This window comes from Myxine glutinosa, chromosome 5 (assembly GCF_964187855.1).
Source record: "Myxine glutinosa chromosome 5, kmMyxGlut1.1, whole genome shotgun sequence".
Classification (NCBI taxonomy): Eukaryota; Metazoa; Chordata; class Myxini; order Myxiniformes; family Myxinidae; genus Myxine; species Myxine glutinosa.
This window is the reverse complement of record NC_136265.1, coordinates 89,745,887-89,767,483: the sequence shown is the minus strand read 5'-3', so window position 1 is coordinate 89,767,483 and position 21,597 is coordinate 89,745,887. Positions and strand designations below refer to the sequence as shown.

Below are 21,597 nucleotides of genomic sequence, written 5' to 3'. Positions count from 1 at the left end.
TTGCACCCCCAGCTCTCTCTGTGCTCTGTCCCCCAAATATTCCTACAGGTCGCACAAGATCTGCCAGCAACCCTCTGATGGTTAAACTGCCGAAATCTCGGCTCTCTGCTCACCTTCACTCTTTCATTCCTCTTTTCTCCCGCCTCTGGAACAAACTCCCTCACTCCCTTCAATCCCACTCCTCCCTCCAGGTCTTTAAAACAGCTGTTCTCCACCATCTCTTATCTTCCCCCATCCAAAACCTTGATCTTTTCTACCCCCGCTAATTCCCCCCAGATCCACCTTGTTTGAAATTCCAACTTCTTTCCTGGAAGTCCTGGCAGTGTCCATATGTTTTATACCTCTCCCACACCCCCCCTTCCCATGCCCTCCCCAAAGCCCTTGCCCTCTCTCAGATCTCTCGATGTCTCCATGTCTCTCTGTCCCTGCTCTCAAATGTTGTTTGTGTCCTTCCCCCTCTCTCCCCATCTTGTCTACCGCTCCCGATGTTATATGTTTTATGTGTCGGTTTGTCTTTCTGTGTGATTAATGTTCGCTCTTTCACGAGCCTCGATCTTGTATACAGAAAAAAAAAAGGTGCCGATGATATCATCATTAACATATCTTATTCCCCAAGCGGAGTACTTCACAATGAGACATGTTTCCATTTTTTCCATTGAGCGGTTTGGGAAATACAGAGGTGTGACGTTTTTCCAAGATGGCGTCCGTGCCACGTAACCTATGACGTCATAATTATGAATACAAAATTGTTACAGGCGAGGCGCTCATATGATAATATTTCGTGTCAATCGGACCAACGGTTGTCGAGAAAATGATTTTTTAAAATGCAAACATGGCACATGTACGCACATAACTAAAGGCTTAACCCCGCTCTTCGCTTCGCGAGCAAAGGGAAACAACAACAACAACAACAACAACCTTTCAGTGACGTCGCATCTGAAAATACCACCGGGGGTGTATATTCTGGTTTGGTCTTGTCGAACCTTCTCTTTCCTCTTCTTTCAGCGATGGATATTTTTGTGTGAAATACATTTTAACAACATTAAATACTGGAAACAATGATCTCGTAATAGACGCTGTTGGGGGTGAGATAATGATAGAGCGGGACTCGACGGAAGTATCATTTATGAGTATTATGGTAAAGAAGAAGAAGAGTCGTGCGTGGATGCGGTTCCCAAGAAACGAGCAGCGAAAGAAACATTTTATACAAAGCGAGTTGTGAGGTGAGGAAATGTTGTGGAGATTTGGGGTTTTAAACACATTCGTGAGTTGCGCTAAAGATACCGTTCTGATAGATTTTAACATGTTTCTTCACTCGATATCAGCGATCGCGAAGGCTAATCTCGTGATTTGGTCCGCGATGTCCATGTTTTCGAACCACCACGTGACCATTGGTGGCTTCAGTCATTTAGAGGTCTCATGTAACACGAATGTGGTGGGGGTAGGAAGATATTTGAGAAAAATGAGCTGAAGATGAGTATGGAGAAGACTGAGGTCACGTGGGTTGGGCAGCCGAGAAAAAAAACGAATATCACGTTAGAGGGGAAGGAGATCAGAGAGGGAAATAGGTTTGATTATCTGGGGGACTGACCATGGGATGGTGGTGGTGGTGGTGGTGGTTCGTGTGCAGCCTATGGCTCCTTGACTGCATCATTTTCTGGGGTGTGGCTGTGCCGCTGATACAATGCCCCCGTTACCATTCAGCTGGTCCTCATTTTGCCGACGTCGGAAGGATGGGTGCAACGGATGATCCAGGTGGGTGTGGGCGTGTTTATGAGGGTAGAGGGAGTAATGGCAGACAGAAAGATGCCAATGACATTGAAAGGGAAAGTCCTGATGCCGTGTGTCATGCCAGCCTACCTTCATGTTCTGGAAACTGTGGCACTGACAAAGGGACAACAACAAAGGCTGCATATGAACCACCACCACCACCCCTAACGTGTGTGTTGTTGGGGAGTGGAGAGAGTTGGCTGAGAACAGAACAGAGTGAAGTGGAGGTGTATCGTGGTCAAGGTAGGGCAGAAGCTTGGAGCCATTGCACCTCACCCCTTATAACGGGAAGAGGAGGAGGAGAATAATTATTCTTCCTATTTCCTGAGCAAATTTACTGCATTTAATAAATATTTATATGCAGTTTATACATTAAATTTCCAAAGAAACCGCTTTCCCACAGGGTTCAAAATATCTAACTTTACAAATGCTCTTCCTAAAAAACTTTAATACAGGTGAGTCAATCCTACTTCCCAGTGTGATGATCTTGAACTGAATTCCCATGGACATGTCCCAGAGGAATGTTGTTGTTCCATCCGATTTTCTTTAAAGTGGTTTCTTATTTATTACCTGAAAGTTAATGATGTACGAAAACTGTCTGCATATCAGCATACCTGTGGCATGAATACTCCTTCATACACATCCCCTGTGATTGTGTGTAAGGCCTTCTCACCATTGAATGTCTTCATCCTAAAATTGCTGAAAGGCCCAGATTTTATATCAACATCTAAACTTTTCATTGTTTCATATGTGGCCAAATCAACATTCACCTCAACATGTAAAACAATTAGAGTATTAATTTAAGAATCTGCACCATGTACACTTTATTTTTGGGGTGTCACATGGTGTGTGTTTGTGTTTGGTGAATGTTGCCGTGTTGGAACTGCTGTAACTGATTTTGGGAGAGGATAACGTCAAGTACAGAGGTACTTCACATGTCGGTACTTTATCAGATCAAGGTACTCAGAGTGGAGCAAACATCAGGAAGAGTGGTATGTTTCTTGCCCCTCTCAAGGTTCACCGACCATGTCCGCTCAAGTTGGCTGTTGGAAGGATTCCTATCGTGTGCAGCTGGAATCAGAACAGCCGACTCTGCTTGGGCGTGGAATGGAGGTTGAGAATGTGGAAGGATTTCCTGAGATTCTGCAGATAAAAATAGAGGATGTGAACTCCTTTGGCGTGGAAGAGGAGCAAAGCGACCAGCCGAATGGTGAGTTGTGTGATCGACATGACTTCTGATAGGATCTGTGTTTGGTTATTGCCAAGTTTTTTATATACATGATCGAGGCTCGTGGAAGACATGGAACAGAAAGGAAGGGAATGAAATGGAGAGGAGAAAACAACAATAGCAGAGTCGATGTGAGAGTGAAATGAAGGGAAGGGAAGGAAGAAAGGAGGAGGACACATTCTGGTGAACAAGCTGCAAACAATTTGAATGAAACACAAGAAGGAGAAGGGGAATGTGTAGATGAAACAGGAAAGTAACAAACCAAACAACAACCAATGAACAAATGAAAAGCGATGAGGGAAAGGGGGAAAATGACAATGACCTGGGAAAAGGGAGTGCTTTGGAATGGAGTAATTTGTGGTGGAAAACATCATGGTTGGATCCGGGGATGATGTGAGATTGTGAGGAGCAGCTGTCTTGAAGACCTGGAGGGAAGAATGAGATTGAATAGAATGTGGAACGTGTTTCCACAGGTGAATGAGTGTGCAGTTCCACAGGTGAAAAAGAGTAATGAATGAGTTGATGTGAGCAGTGATTCTAGATTTTGAGAGTTTCACCAGAAGGTGTTTGTGGTGAAAAATCAAGTCCACATAAACTGCAGAGATCATGAGCTTTATTCCGATGGAACTCCACACCATCTATTAAAAGAGTAATAATGTATAAGCCAGCGTTCATCAATGCATTATATAAAGCCAGTCATATGTAAGGCACCTTATCTTTCTTACCAACTTGAAGCCAGACAAATGCAGACAATCCCTCTCCCGACAACTCAGCCCCATTTTGTCCCCCGTCGCACCTCGGAGCGAAAGGGGGACTATGGTTTTCCCCTCCGACCGTGTGTGCGTGCGTCCGTGCTGTGCGTGTGTGCATGCGTCCGTGTGGGCGAACGTGCGTGCGTGCGTAAGCGAAGGACCAAATTCTAATTTGGTGTGTGGGGACAACCCACGTCAAAATCCAAGATGGCCGCCGCCATGTATGTCTGACGCCATGTCTGTCTGAAACTTGTGAGCGGAATATCTTGAAAAATAAACGAAGTAACAACTTCTAATCTGGTGTGTGGGTGTATCTCGGCATAAGGAAGAACGCTATTGAAAATTTGGTCGCACGTCAAAATCCAAGATGGCCGCCACCATAGACATGTCTGAACCTTGTGAGCGAAATATCTTGAAAAATAAACGAACAACTAACTTCTAATCTGGTGTGTGGGTGTATCGACGCATAAGGGAGAATGCTATTGAAAACTGGGTCGCCACGTCAAAATCCAAGATGGCCGCCTTGCGTCTTCCACTTTGTCAACTCGCATCACTTCAACGATGGGGGACCGAGGCGTAACGCTTGTATAAGCTGCCACCGGTTGAAGCGGGAACTGCAACAGTTATCAACCATAATTTCATCACAGTGTTTGCTGGTGGACGTTTGAATTTTAAAAAATTGTTCAGTGTTTCCCGGGATTATCTTGACTACGCTTTGTGAAAGACAACGTCGCATCATAAATGTCCATTAACTGATGCTAGCAGACGAGACAATCAGTTTAATATTCATCCGATGGATGGCACATTGATGAATTTACTATACGCGGAAAACCAGGATGGCAGTTTATGTGTGGGCCGAGATTTGAACTCGGACAAGATAGCTCAAAGATATACTTGTACGGTGTCTTTGCATTCCAGTCCTTCAATACAATTAATCATCAACAAATGATTTTCCCAAACCACTCCTGAGCGTTTCTCCACTTCCTGACTCTTTTGCTCCTTTCCACTCCCTTTAACATATGGTCACATGTTTTGGCTTAATCATTGTTCATCTGTTAAATTTTTCATGTTAACTCTTAATCTGTTAATGGTGACATTGTTAACTTTTTCGAAGTTTCGGGAACTGAGTGGCGTGTTGATGAGGAGGGGAGTGTCGTTGAAGCTGAAGGGAAAGGTGTATGCTGCATGTGTGAGAAGTGTTATGATTTATGGGAGCGAGACATGGGTAATGAACGTAGAGCAGCAACGAAGGCTGGAAAGGGTGGAAATGCAAATGGTTCGGTGGATGTGCGGAGTATCGTTGAGAGAGAGGAAGACAAATGATGAATTGCGAAAGATGATGGGAATAAAGCCTGTGATGGATGCTGTGAAGAGGAACAGGTTGAGATGGTTTGGTCATTTGTTAAGGAAGGATGAAAGTGACTGGTTGAGAAGAGTGATGGAAATGAATGTGGAAGGAGGTAGAGGACGGGGAAGACCGAGAAAGACTTGGCTGAAGATGGTGGAGGAAGAAATGCGGGCAAGGGGGTTAACAAGGAGGGATGCAGAAAATCGGGCAAAGTGGAGGGGATTGTCATGGGGACTGCAAGGCTAACCCCCGCTCTAGCAGGGAAAATGGCCTTAAAATGCATGTTGTTGTTGTTGTGTATTGTTAATCTCTTAACCTGCCACACTCTGTCATTTAGTTTTCCATGAGGGTTGACATTCAAGACAAAAAAAAACAACTATTGAAAAGTTGGATCGCAATAATTGTATGTGATTTGACAATAAAAGCAGGTTGGGGAGAAAGGCTGCTCTATTCCGCCTTATCTACATTTTCCTTACCCTCTCTCTTTTTTCGGTTGTGATTTTGGGTGGTGGTGAAATTCCCACTGAAGTTGTGGTCGGGTAAGAAGCAGTTTGTACAGAACGTAATGCTTTGATATTGTCGGAGCAATTCAATCTTTTATTCAACTCAAAACAAGACAATAAAATATGCAGTCACGTGAAAAAGTAAGTACACCCCACGTAAAGTTTTGACTTTTTCAACATATTTCAACATACAGCTATTTGATCTTCATTTCAACAATATTGATAGATAAATGTGATATAATATAACAAATATCATGAAACATTTGCATTTTGTAGTCCATTGTATAATTTAAATAAACATAAATGCAAATTTCGCATGTGGAAAAAGTAAGTACACCCTTGGCTCTAATAGGTGGTATTTCCCCCTTTGGCAGAAACAACCTCAAGTAGGCGTTTCTTATAAGTCGACCAGTCTCTGACATCGACTGGGAGAAATTTTTGCCCACTTGTCCATGCAGAATTCTTTCAGCTGTGCGATGTTTGAGGGGAACACATTGTTCTTTGCCCACGTTGTTCCAGAAGTGCTGGTCTTTGCCTTGGTGTTCATTGGCAAACTTTAGTCTTGCCCTGATGTTCTTTCTGGACAGCAAAGGTTTCCTCCTGGCACACCTCCCGTGAAGATCAAATTTGTGCAGCCTCTTTCTGATGGTAGACTCGTGCACTTTGACCTCAACAGTGGCAAGAGCTATTCTTGCATGCACAGCTGGTTTCAAATCCCCCCACAACATCTTGGTGGTATTTAGATCCGGGCTTTGACTTGGCCATTCCAGAACCCTCCATTTCTTTCTTTTCAGCCATTCCTTGGTGGATTTACTGGTATGTTTAGGGTCATTGTCATGTTGCAAGGTCCACCTTCGGTTGAGCTTCAATTTTCCGACAGATGCCCTCACATTATCCTCAAGCACCCTCTGGTACAATGAAGAATTCATTGTGGATTATATGATGGTGAGCTGCCCAGGCCCTGATGCAGCAAAGCTGCCCCAAACCATAATATTTCCACCACCATGCTTTCCCGTTGGTATCAGGTTCTTGTAGTCAAATGCTGTCTTTGGTTTTCACCAAACATGTCTTCTGCTACTGTGGCCAAATAGCTCTACCTTTGACTCATCTGTCCAGAGCACATTGTTCCAGAAGTGCTGGTCTTTGCCTTGGTGTTCATTGGCAAACTTTAGTCTTGCGCTGATGTTTTTTCTGGACAGCAAAGGTTTCTTCCTCGCACACCTCCCATGAAGATCAAATTTGTGCAGCCTCTTTCTGATGGTAGACTCGTGCACTTTGACCTCAACAGTGGCAAGAGCTACCTGTGGGTCCCGTGGTGACCCAACAATGGTCTCTTTGACCCTCGGAGGATGCATTGTTCATGCAGATAAGATGAATATAATATGCAGGTTAGGCCCCAATCTGTTTTCCACATCATTGGTAATGTCAGACACTGACGCCAGTGTCGTTAGACATTTCATATGTACATACACATGTTTAATGTCACAATATTCAATTCATCATGTATGCAACAGGACCCGAATAAACCCACCACAGAGAAGACTTTGCCAAAACATCATGCTGAAATATCAAAGCACAATAACATACATGTACTCAATCAGCTCCCTTCATTCATCTATCTATATATTGTAACGGTTTTGAGAAGTGGGTAACGAATTTGAGAAGTGTAACGGTTTTTGAGAAGTGTAACAATTTTGAAGGAAGTGTAACGAATATGAAAAGTATGGTTTTGTTATGTGTAACACCCTCATAATGTAAATAATGGTCGCAGCCGTCCTCCTAGTTAATTCCATGAAACTTACACGCAGGTCACGATATATCTTTTTAAATAGTGTATTTCCTTATTCCATGTAGGCTAAATATGTGTTTCCCACTAGATTGACTTTGCATTGTATCAAACAAAATAAGCGTAGGCCCTTGCAATTTCCCCAAACATCTCCGCTCTCCAAAGTTCCTTTCAAAAGGGTGCGAGTTGTGTTCAATCCCGCAAGCCGCCATTGCCCATGTGCTAATCTCGGAGAAGAAAGGCGTGTCTCCACCTCGTCATAGAGGGGAGGAGTGAGCCAGAGGGTCGCATGGCCAATCAGCACTGCGGTGAGCGACCCGGTAGGCGTGCCCTCGCAGCCGGCGGCTTGATTCCGCCCCGAGTTATAAAAGGGACTGTAAGGGACTGCTTCACTAGATGACCTGGGAGATGAGCGAAGAGGCGGCACCAAGAGGAGCGGTGAGATGCGAAACGCTCCAAGCTAAAGAGGAGAGGTACTCGGAAAGGAAACCAGCTTTGGAGAGACACACTGAAAGGAGGGAGACGGCTCCACCAGAAGGAGAGGAGCAGGTGTGCCGAACCAGCGCGTGACGTCGACAGCAGCGGATACGCGACGGAGGGTTTTCCCGCCAAAAACCGCGAGGAATTGAGAGCTGCTGCCTCCGACCCCGCCTCCCTCTCCAGCAATCCACCTCAAGCCCTACCTGCCTGCAATATTCCCCGAGTAAGTGTGAACGTCGTCTGTCCTACTCGTTGTCTTGGGGTTAAGTAAAATGAATAGTGTAAGTTAACAATTCGCTGTGTGACTGCTTCTTCCATCCATTGCTTGTGTGTGTATAATAAATCTGTTCTTCCTCCGTACTCTGTCTTCTTCTCTTTTCATTCTCTTTCGGTCGCTTTAGAGGTTTCCCGATTGAATATCTGCGGTGCGATCTGGTCAACGTCGGGTGGAATCGGGTTCTCATCGGGGAGTAACTGTTCGGACGCGGTAATACCAACCGCTCGGTAAAATAACATCTAAAACCGCGTCTGCAACAATATATAAAAGAAAGTGTTTGTTTGTTTGTTTGTTTGTTTGTTTGTCTGCGCAAGCTAATCTCCTGAACGGTGAAAGATAGGAGGAAACTTCTAAGACAAAAAATGTCGGGACGGGCCCTGGGAAGGCTTTAGGCTAGGTGGCGAGACCGGTCGAGGCCCGTCGAGGCCGGGCCGGGCCCATTTCGCAATTATTAAAAGCTGAGCTGAATTATCATAGTCAATCTTCTACGGCCGCGAGTAAAAGCTGAATTATCATAGTAAATTCATTCAAAAAGAACTTAAAATGTTGGGACGGGCCCTGGGAAGGTTATAGGCTCGGCGGCGAGGCCGCTTCGGCCGAGCTGGGCCCATTGCACAATTAAAAGCTGAGCTGAATTATAGTAGTCAATCTTCTACGGCCACGAGTAAAAGCTGAATTGTGGTAGTAAATTCATTCAAAAAGAACCCGGGCAACGCCGGGTGCTTTCGGCTAGTATTACATAATTACAAAAGAAAAGATTATATCAAATGGTTTATCATTGCTTTGGTTCTTAAGGAACCATGACAAGAGGTTGTCTAACATTGCCTCTGTTGGAGTTACACTTTTCCCTATCATGAGAAATGAATTTGAACAACGAAATTCAGTCAGGATGCCGGCGATGATTCACCGACTCTTCATGAAAAGCACATGATTTGCTTTTCAAATCAGAAAACATTGTAGAACTAGAACGGCATTCAGTAGAGAGCAAACCTCCGCCTGGTTGGCCATACCACTCAATGGTGAAGAATCACTTGAAAAATTCTACCAGCTGGATCCGGATCCGGATCTTCAACAAAATTGAATCAATCCTTCCTTGTCACACACACAACCTGTTCAATAAGTTTCGTCCAAATCCATCCATAAATTTTTGAGATATCCTGCTAGTATCGTTTTTGACCATCTCCCATTGGTGAAGAACCACTTTAAAAATTCTCGTAGCCGGATCCGAATCCGGATCTTCACCAAAATGTAATAATTCGTCCCTGTCACAAACACTACATCTCTGCCAAATTTCGTCCGAATCCGTCCACAACTTTTTGAGATATTTTGTTCATAAACGAACAGACAAACAGACGGGTGAACACATCACCTCCATCCACCTTTGATGGCGGATGTAATCATTATTCTGCTAATAATTTCTCCCACAATGTCACAATGCTTTGACACGTCACTATTCCCATGGGGAAAGTTTTTATTTTCTCTCCAAGTAAGACCTCAAATCAATGATTTTAATGCAAAATTTATATTTATTTAGCTATTTTAAGAGTCTGGAACCAGCTATGCATGTAACATAACAAGGCCTGCATTTAATAAAAGCTACCTTTTCCAGATTTATTTGTGAAAGTGGAAGTTAAAACTGAGCACGACATTGATGTTCACCTGGATCGACACGAACACAAAGATGCTGAAGCTTCTTTCTTCAAGAACCATCCCCATGAAGGTTTCTGTCAATGTCTATACATTTTGATTTGAAGTTTTTTTTTTGTTTTTTTTTCGTTTGTTTTTTGTATGCAGAATCGAGGCTCATGAAAGAGCTAACATTTATCACACAAATAAATCAAACGGACAAACAAAAAGTATATAAAAAGGGGAGCGGTAGACAAAATGGGGAGAGAAGGGGAAGCACATAAACACAACATTTGAGAGAAGGACATCGGGAATGTGTGTGAGGGAGAGGGCTTAGGGGGGGGGGGGGGGGGGGGGGAGAAGTATAAACACAAGGACACCAAGGACTTCCAGGAAAGAAGTTGGTATTTCAAAAAAGTGGATTTGGGGTCAAATTAGCGGGGGTAGAAAAGATCAAGGTTTTGGATGGGGGAAGATAATTGTTTGATGAATATTTGATGATTAACTCGGGTTTTAAGAAACATAGGGGTTTATCTCCATAACTTGAGTTCTGAGAGAACTTCCTCACCTTCTAAAACCTGCAAATGGAGATAACGAATGGGAGAACGCCTGTATGCATGTTTGTAGGTGCACAATTTCTGGGAATTTTTTTTTAACGAGTCACCTCACCTTAAATAAAATGCAAATACCCCTGGCGCTCACCTGATATAATAAACAGTATACTGCACCGACTAAGGGTATTTTGAACCAATTTCAATGGTTACAAGAAGACAAGGCAGCATGTAGAATCATACGAACATAATCATGAGACTTTAAACAAATAAAGAAAAAAAAATACCTATTTTGGGGGGCAACCACCCCTCTCCCAACCCCATATACCTCGTAAGACCTTCAACAAACATTGGTACATCATAGGTGGTTAAGGTTGTGGTGAAGATTCATCGAAATTGCATGTGTATTTTATGAGAAGAAAGCAAATACCTATTTTTGGGGGAAACCCACACCTCCACCCCATAGAACCCCAAAGGGGCAGATTTTTTAAATGCCATTAAGATACTTTGATACATTATGGGTGGTGACGGTTGTGGTGAAGTTTCATCGAAATTGTGCGTGTGGTTTATGAGAAGAAAGCAAATACCTATTTAGGGGGGATACCCCCCACCCCCACCCCCCCATAACCTCCAAAGGGGCAGATTTTTTTTAATGCCGTGAAAAAACTTTGGTACAGCACGGGTGGTGGTGAAGGTTGTGGTCGAGTTTCATCAAAATTATTTGTGTCGTTTCAGAGAAGAAAGCCAATACCTATTTTAGTGGGTCAAACCTGGATCCACTTTGACTCTGGGTAAACCCCCTCGGACCCCAATTTTTTTTTAATGCCATGAACAAACTTTAGTTACAACACAACAAATATAATTTGTGCTAATATTTGGTCGCAAGCCCATTAGCGGTTTCGCAGAAGAAGTTTCAAGTTTTTATGGATGGATTGACTGACTGACGGACTGATGGACTGACGAGCCATCTCATAAGCTCCCATGAACTTCGTTCCAGGTGAGCTAAAAAAAACTAGAGCAATGTGACTGTGTCGCCAATATGTCTCCGCATGTCATGGGTAGATGCCCTGGTTCGCTGTCCTAAAAATAAACAAGTTTGATTTAAATCCCATCAGCTGTTTTCAAGTATCCCATTTTCACCAGACAGGACAGGTTTCACATCGATCGGTGAAGTGGTTTCGGAGAAGGGATTTTGTTTAAATATCAGCTTTCAAGCTAATGCTGCCATACCACGTAACATATGACCTTAAAAATGCACACTCTGCATATGTATGAGTGGGATATCATGTTTTTGTGAATTTTAATGTTGATCTGATAAGGTTTGTTTTTTAAAAACAAGATGGCTGCCAAACCACATCACCTACGATGTCATCATTTTCAAATTAAATGCAACAATGGTGTTATTTCTAAAATTATATTTCTAAATGATATTTATTCCTATTAATCCTATTTAATATTCCTATTTAATCATTCATACAAATATATTCAATCTAAATTCAAATTATCGAAATTCAATGATAATTCATGCAAATGAATAAATGATATTTAATAAATGACATTGATATTTATATACATAAAATGATATTTCGATATTTCTAAAATTTTGCATCAATGGTGTATAATTGTTTAATATTTTCCTTCAATCCAATATGGCTGCCACACCATGTGACCTATGATGTCATAAATTTAATATTTCAACTCAAATTGGTCAAAGATCATGTGCATACTCAAAACTCTGATACCTAAAGTATGATTATCATGGAATAACCCAAACTTTTGCACATTACTGTATGTATACAACAATGTACTTTTCTGCAGTGGAACAAATACTCTGTACATGTTTGGGTATATTTGTCTGGTCATTAGAATCTCACTTTTTTACAGATCATGTGATGTTGTATTTACAGGTGAATCCACTGAATCTACAAGGGCGACTGCACCAACTTTTATGAACGGTGCAGACGCACACCCGCAGGGATCACCAGATGAAACAAACAAGCGGACTTTTTACAAACAAGACAAAATAAATATGGAAATGTTTGCACAGAATAATTTTCACCAGACTCACAAAAGAAAGAAAGCTGAACATCAACACAAATGCACAAATTGTGGAAAATCTTTCAGTCGCCCAGACAACTTGAAAACACACATGAGAATTCACAGTGGAGAATGCCCATACAAATGCAAGGTTTGTGGAAAAGCTTTTCGAGCATGGGCGAGCCTTCGAAGTCACTTGATAATTCACAATGGAGAATGGGCATACAAATGCTCAAGTTGTGGAATTTTTTTAAATCAATCATCCACCCTTAAACAACACATGATGATTCACAATGACGAGCGCCCGCATAAATGCACAAATTGTGGAAAATCTTTTTATTGGCCATGCACTCTTAAAACGCACATGAGGATTCACAATGGAGAACGCCCTTACAAATGCACAAGTTGTGGAAAATCTTTTAATCATTCATCCCACCTCAAAAGGCACATGGCAATTCACAATGGCGGGCACCCGCATAAATGCACAAATTGTGGAAAATCTTTCAGTCGCCCAGACAACTTGAAATCACACATGAGAATTCACAGTGGAGAATGCCCATACAAATGCAATGTTTGTGGAAAATCTTTTCGAGCATGGGCGAGCCTTCAAAGTCACTTGATAATTCACAGTGGAGAATGGGCATACAAATGCTCAAGTTGTGGAAAATCTTTTAATCAATCATCCACCCATAAACAACACATGATGATTCACAATGACGAGCGCCCATACAAATGCACAAATTGTGGAAAATATTTTAATCGGCCGTCTACCCTGAAACAACACTTGATGATTCACAATGGTGATCGCCCATACACATGCACAAGTTGTGGAAAATCTTTTAATCATCCATCCAACCTTAAAAGGCACATGACAATTCACAATGACGAGCGCCCGCATAAATGCACAAATTGTGGAAAATCTTTTAATCAATCATCCACCCTTAAACAACACATGATGATTCACAATGACGAACGCCCATACAAATGCACAAATTGTGGAAAATCTTTTTATTGGCCATCCACCCTTAAAACACACATGAGGCTTCATAATGGAGAATGCCCATACAAATGCACAAGTTGTGGAAAATCTTTTAATCATTCATCCCACCTTAAAAGGCACATGGCAATTCACAATGGTGGGCACCCGCATAAATGCACAAATTGTGGAAAATCTTTCAATCAATCATCCACCCTTAAAACACACATGAGAATTCACAGTGGAGAGCGCCCAAACAAATGCACAAATTGTGGAAAATATTTTAATCGGCCGTCTACCCTGAAACAACACATGATGATTCACAATGGTGATCGCCCATACACATGCAAAAGTTGTGGAAAATCTTTTTATCGGCCATCCACCCTTAAAACACACATGAGGATTCACAATGGAGAACGCCCATACAAATGCACAAGTTGTGGAAAATCTTTTAATCATTCATCCCACCTTAAAAGGCACATGGCAATTCACAATGGTGGGCACCCGCATAAATGCACAAATTGTGGAAAATCTTTTAATCAATCATCCACCCTTAAAACACACATGAGAGTTCACAGTGGAGAGCGCCCAAACAAATGCACAAATTGTGGAAAATATTTTAATCGGCCGTCTACCCTGAAACAACACTTGATGATTCACAATGGTGATCGCCCATACACATGCACAAGTTGTGGAAAATCTTTTAATCATCCATCCAACCTTAAAAGGCACATAGCAATTCACAATGGCGAGCGCACACATAAATGCACAAGTTGTGGAAAATCTTTTAATCATTCATCCAACCTTAAAAGGCACATTGCAATTCACAATGGCGAGCACCCGCATAAATGCACGAGTTGTGGAAAATCTTTTAATTGGCCATCGAGCCTTAAACTACACATGAGAATTCATAATGGAGAATACCCATACGAATACTCAATTTGTCGAAAATCTTTTAATTAGTCATCTCACCTTAAAAGGCACATGATGATTCACAATGGACGTTCCTGAATAACGATCCTTCACCGAAAAAGGAGTGGGACATTTTGAGTACTGAGAGAACTTCCTCACCTTCTAAAACCCGCAAATGGAGATAACAACGAACGGGAGAACGGCTGTATGCATGTATGTTTGTGCACAATTTCTGGAATTTTTTTTTAACGAGTCACCTCACCTGAAATAAAATGCACATGACAATTCAAAATGGAGAACGCCTGGAGAAACGCACAATTTGTGGAAAGTCTCTCATTCACCTATCCAACCTTAAAATACACATGGGAATACACAATGAGAGATTGTGGCACAGGAGCATTAGCCACAGGGTACAGCACGAGTGCAGAAAGGGGGGACAAGCTTTAAAGGAGGGGATGGGGTTAGTATTTTGTTTATTTCTTTTTACAAATTAGATACACAAATACCACATAAACACACAAACAGACACAATGGAGGTGGATACTTTGAGACCTCTTTGGTCTCTTTTCCATCTGTTACATATTTATGTGAATGTATGTGAATTACCATTCAGGTCTTTGCTTATCCATGTGTAGTATATTAAGTTGTTGTGTAGTTGTTGTGGTTGGAGGGTCAGGAACCCTTCTGAGGGAGTGGCCGGAAACGGAAGTGACCGGAAACGGAAGAGAAAAAGACACGAGGAAAAAAGGACGAGTATTATTCTTCTTCGCCCCGCTCCGACCAAAAAGGCGGGATCGACCTTGCGCTGCGTGGAAGAGCGGCGTTCCGAAGCCTGTCTGGCGAGAGGAATCACCGGGACGTGTACCTGCCCGGTGGAGACGTCAAGTGACGTGGGGCCGTGCATTGACCCGCGTCTGGTATCGTTCGCGGCACCGTCTAAACAGACGCGTGCGGGTCGCACGTTGGGGCCTAACGCGCCTTGCAAGCGGCGTGGGGTTTGGCTTGCTCTACCGTACCCGCTCCGCGTGGCCACGAGGGGCTGCAGCCACGGTGCCTGGTACGATACCTGCCCGGTGGAGAAACGTCCACCCGGGGTTCGTTCAACCGCCCGAGTGCGGAGACGCCGACCAGTATCTTGGTCAGGAGGGGCCCAGAGACATTGTGAGGAGCAGAGACCGAAAGGGGGTGTGAGTACTCACCGGGACACACACATATATAAGATGGCCATCTTACTCATAGGGAATTGATTGTGGCTGGGAAATATTGTTGATGGTTGTGTATTGTTGATTGCTCGGGGAAAATCTCCGTGGTTGTGTCATTGGAATTGTATGGTATCATTACCATTGGAAATATATCCTTGAACATCAGTTGTCTCCTGGGTGAAATTCATATGTATTGCGTGGCGAAAGCGCATATATAGTACAACTTGCTGGCGGAGTTCCTCTCACGGTCCGGGGGTCACCGAGACCAGGTATTCACCGAGGGGACCACGTAACAGAATTGGGGGCTCGTCCAAATTACGATTTGCGGTTTCGCAATTGGGTCTACGTCCGGGATTTAAAATTGTATAAAATAATAAAATAATAATATTTTTTATTAATTAAAATTTATTAATTAATTATTAATTGGTAAAAATTTTTTTGAGAAATTGGGGTAAAGTCTTGGGTGAAGGTTAACAGGTGTTAACGATAGGCACCATGGCGTTTGTGGCACAGAACTTTGGGGTAACCCCGAGTGAGGCACAGTTCCGAGCGTTGCTAAAGTCGGACCTCTTGAAATTGGCCAAACATTTTAACTTGGAGGTCCGAACTAATTTGAGGAAGGCAGAGTTGCAGGCCACGGTGATACAATCTATGGTGGGATTAGGAACATGGGACGAGTTAGCCTGGGAGTGGCTACCCGAAGAACCAGAAGACGTTGAGCTCCGGAAACTGGAGTTGCAATTACGGAGCCAGGAACGGATAAAAGAAGAAGAAAGGAAAGCAGAAGCGAGGAGAGAAGAGAAACAAGCAGAGGAAAGGAGAGTGGAACGAGAACTCCAGGAAAGGTTAGCAGAAGAAGAAAGGAAAGCAGAAGCGAGGAGAGAAGAGAAACAAGCAGAGGAAAGGAGAGTGGAACGAGAACTCCAGGAAAGGTTAGAAGGGAGAAAAGCAGAGGAGAGGAGAGCTGCAAGGGACCTCGAAGCAGAGGAGAGAAAAGCGGAAAGGGAATTAAAGGAACGTGACATGGAGCTTCAGCAAGAAATCAAATTCAAGGAGCTGGAGTTAATGAGAGAACGGGGAGAGGCACCACCCTTGCTGACGGGGTCGACACCTAACCAGAAAACCTGGGATGTGGGCAGACATGTGAGGCTGGTTCCACCGTTCAGTGAAAAAGAAGCCGCGAAATTTTTTCCACACTTTGAGAAAGTGGCTCGACAATTAAACTGGCCGGAGGAGGCCTGGACCATACTCGTGCAAAGTGTGCTGGTGGGGAAAGCTCAGGAAATTTATTCGGCGCTACCAATGGACCAATGTGCAGATTATGAGGTACTGAAGAAGCACATCCTCAAGGCCTATGAGTTGGTTCCGGAAGCTTACAGGCAAAAATTCAGGAATGCCAGGAAGAGGGAGAGTGAGACCCATGTGGAGTTTGCCAGAGTGAAAGAAAACATGTTTGATCGGTGGTGTGAGTCAAAAGGAGTCGGGAAAGACTTCGAGACATTGCGGGACTTGATCCTGGTGGAGGAATTCCAGCAGTGTGTCCACGAGGACATCAAAGTGTACCTGCAGGAAAAGAAGGTACCAAAGTTGTGGGACGCAGCCACCATGGCAGATGATTATGCCTTAACCCACCGAATAGGGGTCCACGAACCTAACTCCTCGCCTAGATCTCCGCAGGGGAGGTGGGGAACAGCAGGTGCGGAGAACGACCATACATGGCGGCGGCCTCGAGATGATTATGGGGACAACTATGATACCCCACCGGTTCGAAATCAGAGGGATGCGGGCCCAAGACAAACTTATAGTTCGGGGGGCCCGAGGCAGACCCCGAGTTGTTCCTCCGGGCCTACTTGCGCGTTTTGCAAGAAACCTGGACACTTGATGTCCAGTTGTTACCTCATGAAAAGGGACAACCCAGAGCGGAGTCCGACTATTACAACTCTGAATGCGATGGCTAGCGTAAGAAATCGCCATCAAAAGGGTTACCAACCATTTATTTCAGAGGGGTTTGTGTCACTGGATGGAGCCTCGACTAACCGGAGACCGGTTAGGATATTGAGGGACACAGGGGCCCATCAATCTTTAATGCTTGAAGACATTTTGCCATGGTCCGAGGAGACGGCAACGGGGGATAGTGTTCGTTTACAGGGGATCGGGGGCGGTGTTAGTGCTCCCCTTCATGTCATCCATTTGGAGTCCGATTTGGTGTCAGGACCGGTCACCGTCGGTTTACAAGCCATGCTTCCTGTAGAGGGTGTATCTGTGGTTATCGGGAATGATTTGGCCGGGGGTCAAGTTTATGGTAACCTGAGGGTTGGTAAAGAGCCCAGCAGGGAAAATAACACCACACCAGCTCGGGATGGCGACAAAAGTGCCAAGTTATTTGTAGGGGGACTGAACTTCAAAACAGAGGAAGAAGTTCTGACCTCTGTCTTCAACAGATATGGGCCGCTGGTGGAAGTGCGGTTGGTAAGAGACTGGGAAACGCAACAGTCAAGAGGGTTCGGCTTTGTCACGTTTGCCAGCACAAAAGACGCCAGAGAGGCAGAGAAGAATTGGAATGGCAAGGATTTGGAGGGTCGGACCATAACAGTAGGGAAGGCATTTCGTAGGCGTCGAGAGGTCTACAGGAGAGGACAACTGGGCGGTAGTTTTGGTGGTGGCCACAATCAATATTATTATGGAGGCTCCCTGAGTTACGGCCACTCCCGAAGGAAGGATTGGCAAAGTAGTGGCCGAGAAGGAGACCGCTATTCATGGGACTACAGGGACCAGTGGTCCCACCCTAATTATTAGGGAAGTTCTGAGAAGTTGAAGCACTGAAGGCGGCGGAGCCGCCGAGCCAAGATTCCTACACGAATTAACCGTGAACGCCGTTCCTAAAGGCGTCCATGTAGTGAACTTTCATGCACGGACTAACCGTGAACTCCACGTTCCTCAAGGCGCCCATGTAGAGAACTTTCCTGCACGGACTAACCGTGAACTCCGCGTTCCTAAAGGCATCCATGTAGTGAATACTCGGCTTGGCCTCCCAGAAAAGTGCTATCGAGTGGCTTAACTTTGGATCTTTGATCAACCCCTTAACCTTCATTCACAAGAAACTGGCGGTCAAAGTCAGAGGGTCAGGAGATGGAGTTTGATTTGGCAGGGACAATGTCGTTGCTGGTGCTTAGTCCAGAGTGAGTAATCTGGAGGGGTTGTGGTGAAATTTTGGTTGCTTTATTTTTAAGTGATAACTGTGCCCGGGGGCAACTGATAAGGTGGGGGGGGGGGGGGGTGAGTTATCTGGTTTGTTTCTCCAAATTGGCCGGCAAAGAAAGTTTTCGCTGGGTTCAAACTTTCTTTCTTGAAGGGGGGGAGTGTTACATATTTATGTGAATGTATGTGAATTACCATTCAGGTCTTTGCTTATCCGTGTGTAGTATATTAAGTTGTTGTGTAGTTGTTGTGGTTGGAGGGTCAGGAACCCTTCTGAGGGAGTGGCCGGAAACGGAAGTGACCGGAAACGGAAGAGAAAAAGACACGAGGAAAAAAGGACGAGTATTATTCTTCTTCGCCCCGCTCCGACCAAAAAGGCGGGATCGACCTTGCGCTGCGTGGAAGAGCGGCGTTCCGAAGCCTGTCTGGCGAGAGGAATCACCGGGACGTGTACCTGCCCGGTGGAGACGTCAAGTGACGTGGGGCCGTGCATCGACCCGCGTCTGGTATCGTTCGCGGCACCGTCTAAACAGACGCGTGCGGGTCGCACGTTGGGGCCTAACGCGCCTTGCAAGCGGCGTGGGGTTTGGCTTGCTCTACCGTACCCGCTCCGCGTGGCCACGAGGGGCTGCAGCCACGGTGCCTGGTACGATACCTGCCCGGTGGAGAAACGTCCACCCGGGGTTCGTTCAACCGCCCGAGTGCGGAGACACCGACCAGTATCTTGGTCAGGAGGGGCCCAGAGACATTGTGAGGAGCAGAGACCGAAAGGGGGTGTGAGTACTCACCGGGACACACACATATATAAGATGGCCATCTTACTCATAGGGAATTGATTGTGGCTGGGAAATATTGTTGATGGTTGTGTATTGTTGATTGCTCGGGGAAAATCTCCGTGGTTGTGTCATTGGAATTGTATGGTATCATTACCATTGGAAATATATCCTTGAACATCAGTTGTCTCCTGGGTGAAATTCATATGTATTGCGTGGCGAAAGCGCATATATAGTACAGCTTGCTGGCGGAGTTCCTCTCACGGTCCGGGGGTCACCGAGACCAGGTATTCACCGAGGGGACCACGTAACACATCTCTTGAAGCCCATCTACATGTGAGATAGCAACCACCAACAACAACTTGCACACAAACATACATGCATATACGGGCACACACATGTATGCACACACACACACACACACACACACACACACACACACACACACACACACACACACACACACACACACACACACACACACACGTGGAGGTGGATACTTTGAGAGCTGGGAAGGTTCGACCTTGTGAAACTCAAATTATGGAGATAATAACCAACAAGAACATTCATACAAATGCACAGTTTGAGCAAATCATTCACTTATTTGTGCGACAGCAAAAGAGACTTAAAAAACTCACAATGGAAAACACCCATGGAAATGTACGTTGTGTGAAATGCTTTTTATTCGGTTCCACTCTCAGGAATAGGCAGAAAATGACATCTGTCCAACCTCAAGAATGAACTTTCAAACTTGTCTCCCTCCTGGAAAACCTGATGGTGCCTTGTTAGTCTTTCTCAGGAGTATGGTCCTCTGCTATCGTTCTCTTCAAATGACACCACAGCCGCTTCCGCTCATCAGAGATCATCGAATCCATCATAACAGTTGATATGAAATATCTCGTTTCCTCCAACCACCTCATCTCAAATCACCAATTTGGTTTCAGACCAGGTCACTCCACCTTGGACATGATGCTTTTACTCTCCAAACAATGGATGGAGACCCTCAACATCAGACATGAGATCAGGGATGTTCCCCAAAAATAGTCATGTGTTCTTTTTACTGAGGAAATGTGCAATTTTAACTTTGGAAATGTGCAATTTTAACTTTAGAAATGTGCAATTTTAACTTTGGAAATGTGCAATTTTAACTTTGGAAATGTGCAATTTTAATTTTGGAAATGTGCAACTTTAACTTTGGAAATGTGCAATTTTAACTTAAGAAATGTGCAATTTTAGCTTTGGAAATGAGTTTTGTCGATGTACATATGCGGGATCGGACCGGTCCCGCTCGCCCGGAGACGGATTCCCGACGAGTCCAGTCGAATTCAGTTCTCAAGTAGCAGGTTTATTGTTCAATCAACACAGCCGTGGAGAATCATCACGACGAGCTAGAACTCAATCGCTCGTGGCCTCGCATGAAAACTGTAAATGAAAAACGTGCCGCGCATGGATATGTGAAACCAACGATCAGATACGAGCAAAGCAATAACGTTTGATCTTTCTTTCATTTACCATCTGGCCCGCGAGAGAGAAACCAAGATAAAGGCAATAAGGCCTGTTACTGAGATATTTACGACCCCGTTCCAGTGTTGGTACAACGTTATCAGCGTCCCAGCAGAATTCCTGCCGCTCGGAGAGAGAACTCCCCTTAGAAAGTAATTTTCACTGGGTTTTGACAGAAAACAGACATTGTCAGAAGTCGCGTGAAGCCAGAGAGAGTTTGCGCATAATTAATTACATTCACTCGCGCGAACTCAAAGCGCTGTGTAATAAAGGAATTAGCTGTGGTTACTATTATCGTCAGCGAAGGTTCCTGCAAGTAAACAAGAAATTACTACAAGTTACAATTCCCATAATATAGATCCATTTCCCCACACATACACATATGTACCTACATACATGTATACATAGGCCATATATCCATTATAGTTTGATGATGTTGATTGCCACTACTCCGCTGAGTGATATCACTGAGCCCTACCAAGAAATCAGGTTCCTGTGGGGAAAGCCACGTGATTGGCTGCAACCAAAGATTTCCCAATTATGGTGAACCCTCTTCTGTGGAGGACACCCTTTTGACCTCAGACTTACCAAGAAGTGCAAAAAGGGACACAGATCCCTTCGATTGAAAAATATTTTCATCAAGATATTGAATTGTCATGAAAATACCTGTTTGAA

The 21,597-nt window shown here is 44.2% G+C and overlaps 2 protein-coding genes across 2 annotated transcripts in view; both read left to right on the top strand.

Annotated features, from left to right (window-relative positions):
* Nucleotides 1-1,161: 1,161 nt before the first annotated feature.
* Nucleotides 1,162-21,597, top strand: part of LOC137427374 (uncharacterized) — a 107,616-nt gene continuing 87,180 nt past the window's right edge. The window contains exon 1 of the mRNA XM_078778354.1: nt 1,162-1,223. The gene's annotated coding sequence lies outside the window, so the exon portion shown is untranslated. The remainder of the gene's footprint in view (nt 1,224-21,597) is intronic.
* Nucleotides 5,636-14,564, top strand: LOC144892333 (uncharacterized). The gene is made up of 3 exons (XM_078778350.1): nt 5,636-5,742; nt 9,754-9,864; nt 12,229-14,564. The coding sequence occupies exon 3, from the start codon at nt 12,270-12,272 to the stop codon at nt 14,295-14,297; it is 2,028 nt and encodes a 675-aa protein (XP_078634476.1). The 5' UTR covers nt 5,636-5,742; nt 9,754-9,864; nt 12,229-12,269; the 3' UTR covers nt 14,298-14,564.

Bases quoted from the DNA above. Each gene is read 5' to 3' on its own strand.
- LOC144892333 (XM_078778350.1), top strand. From the start codon at position 12,270: ATGAACGGTGCAGACGCACACCCGCAGGGATCACCAGATGAAACAAAC.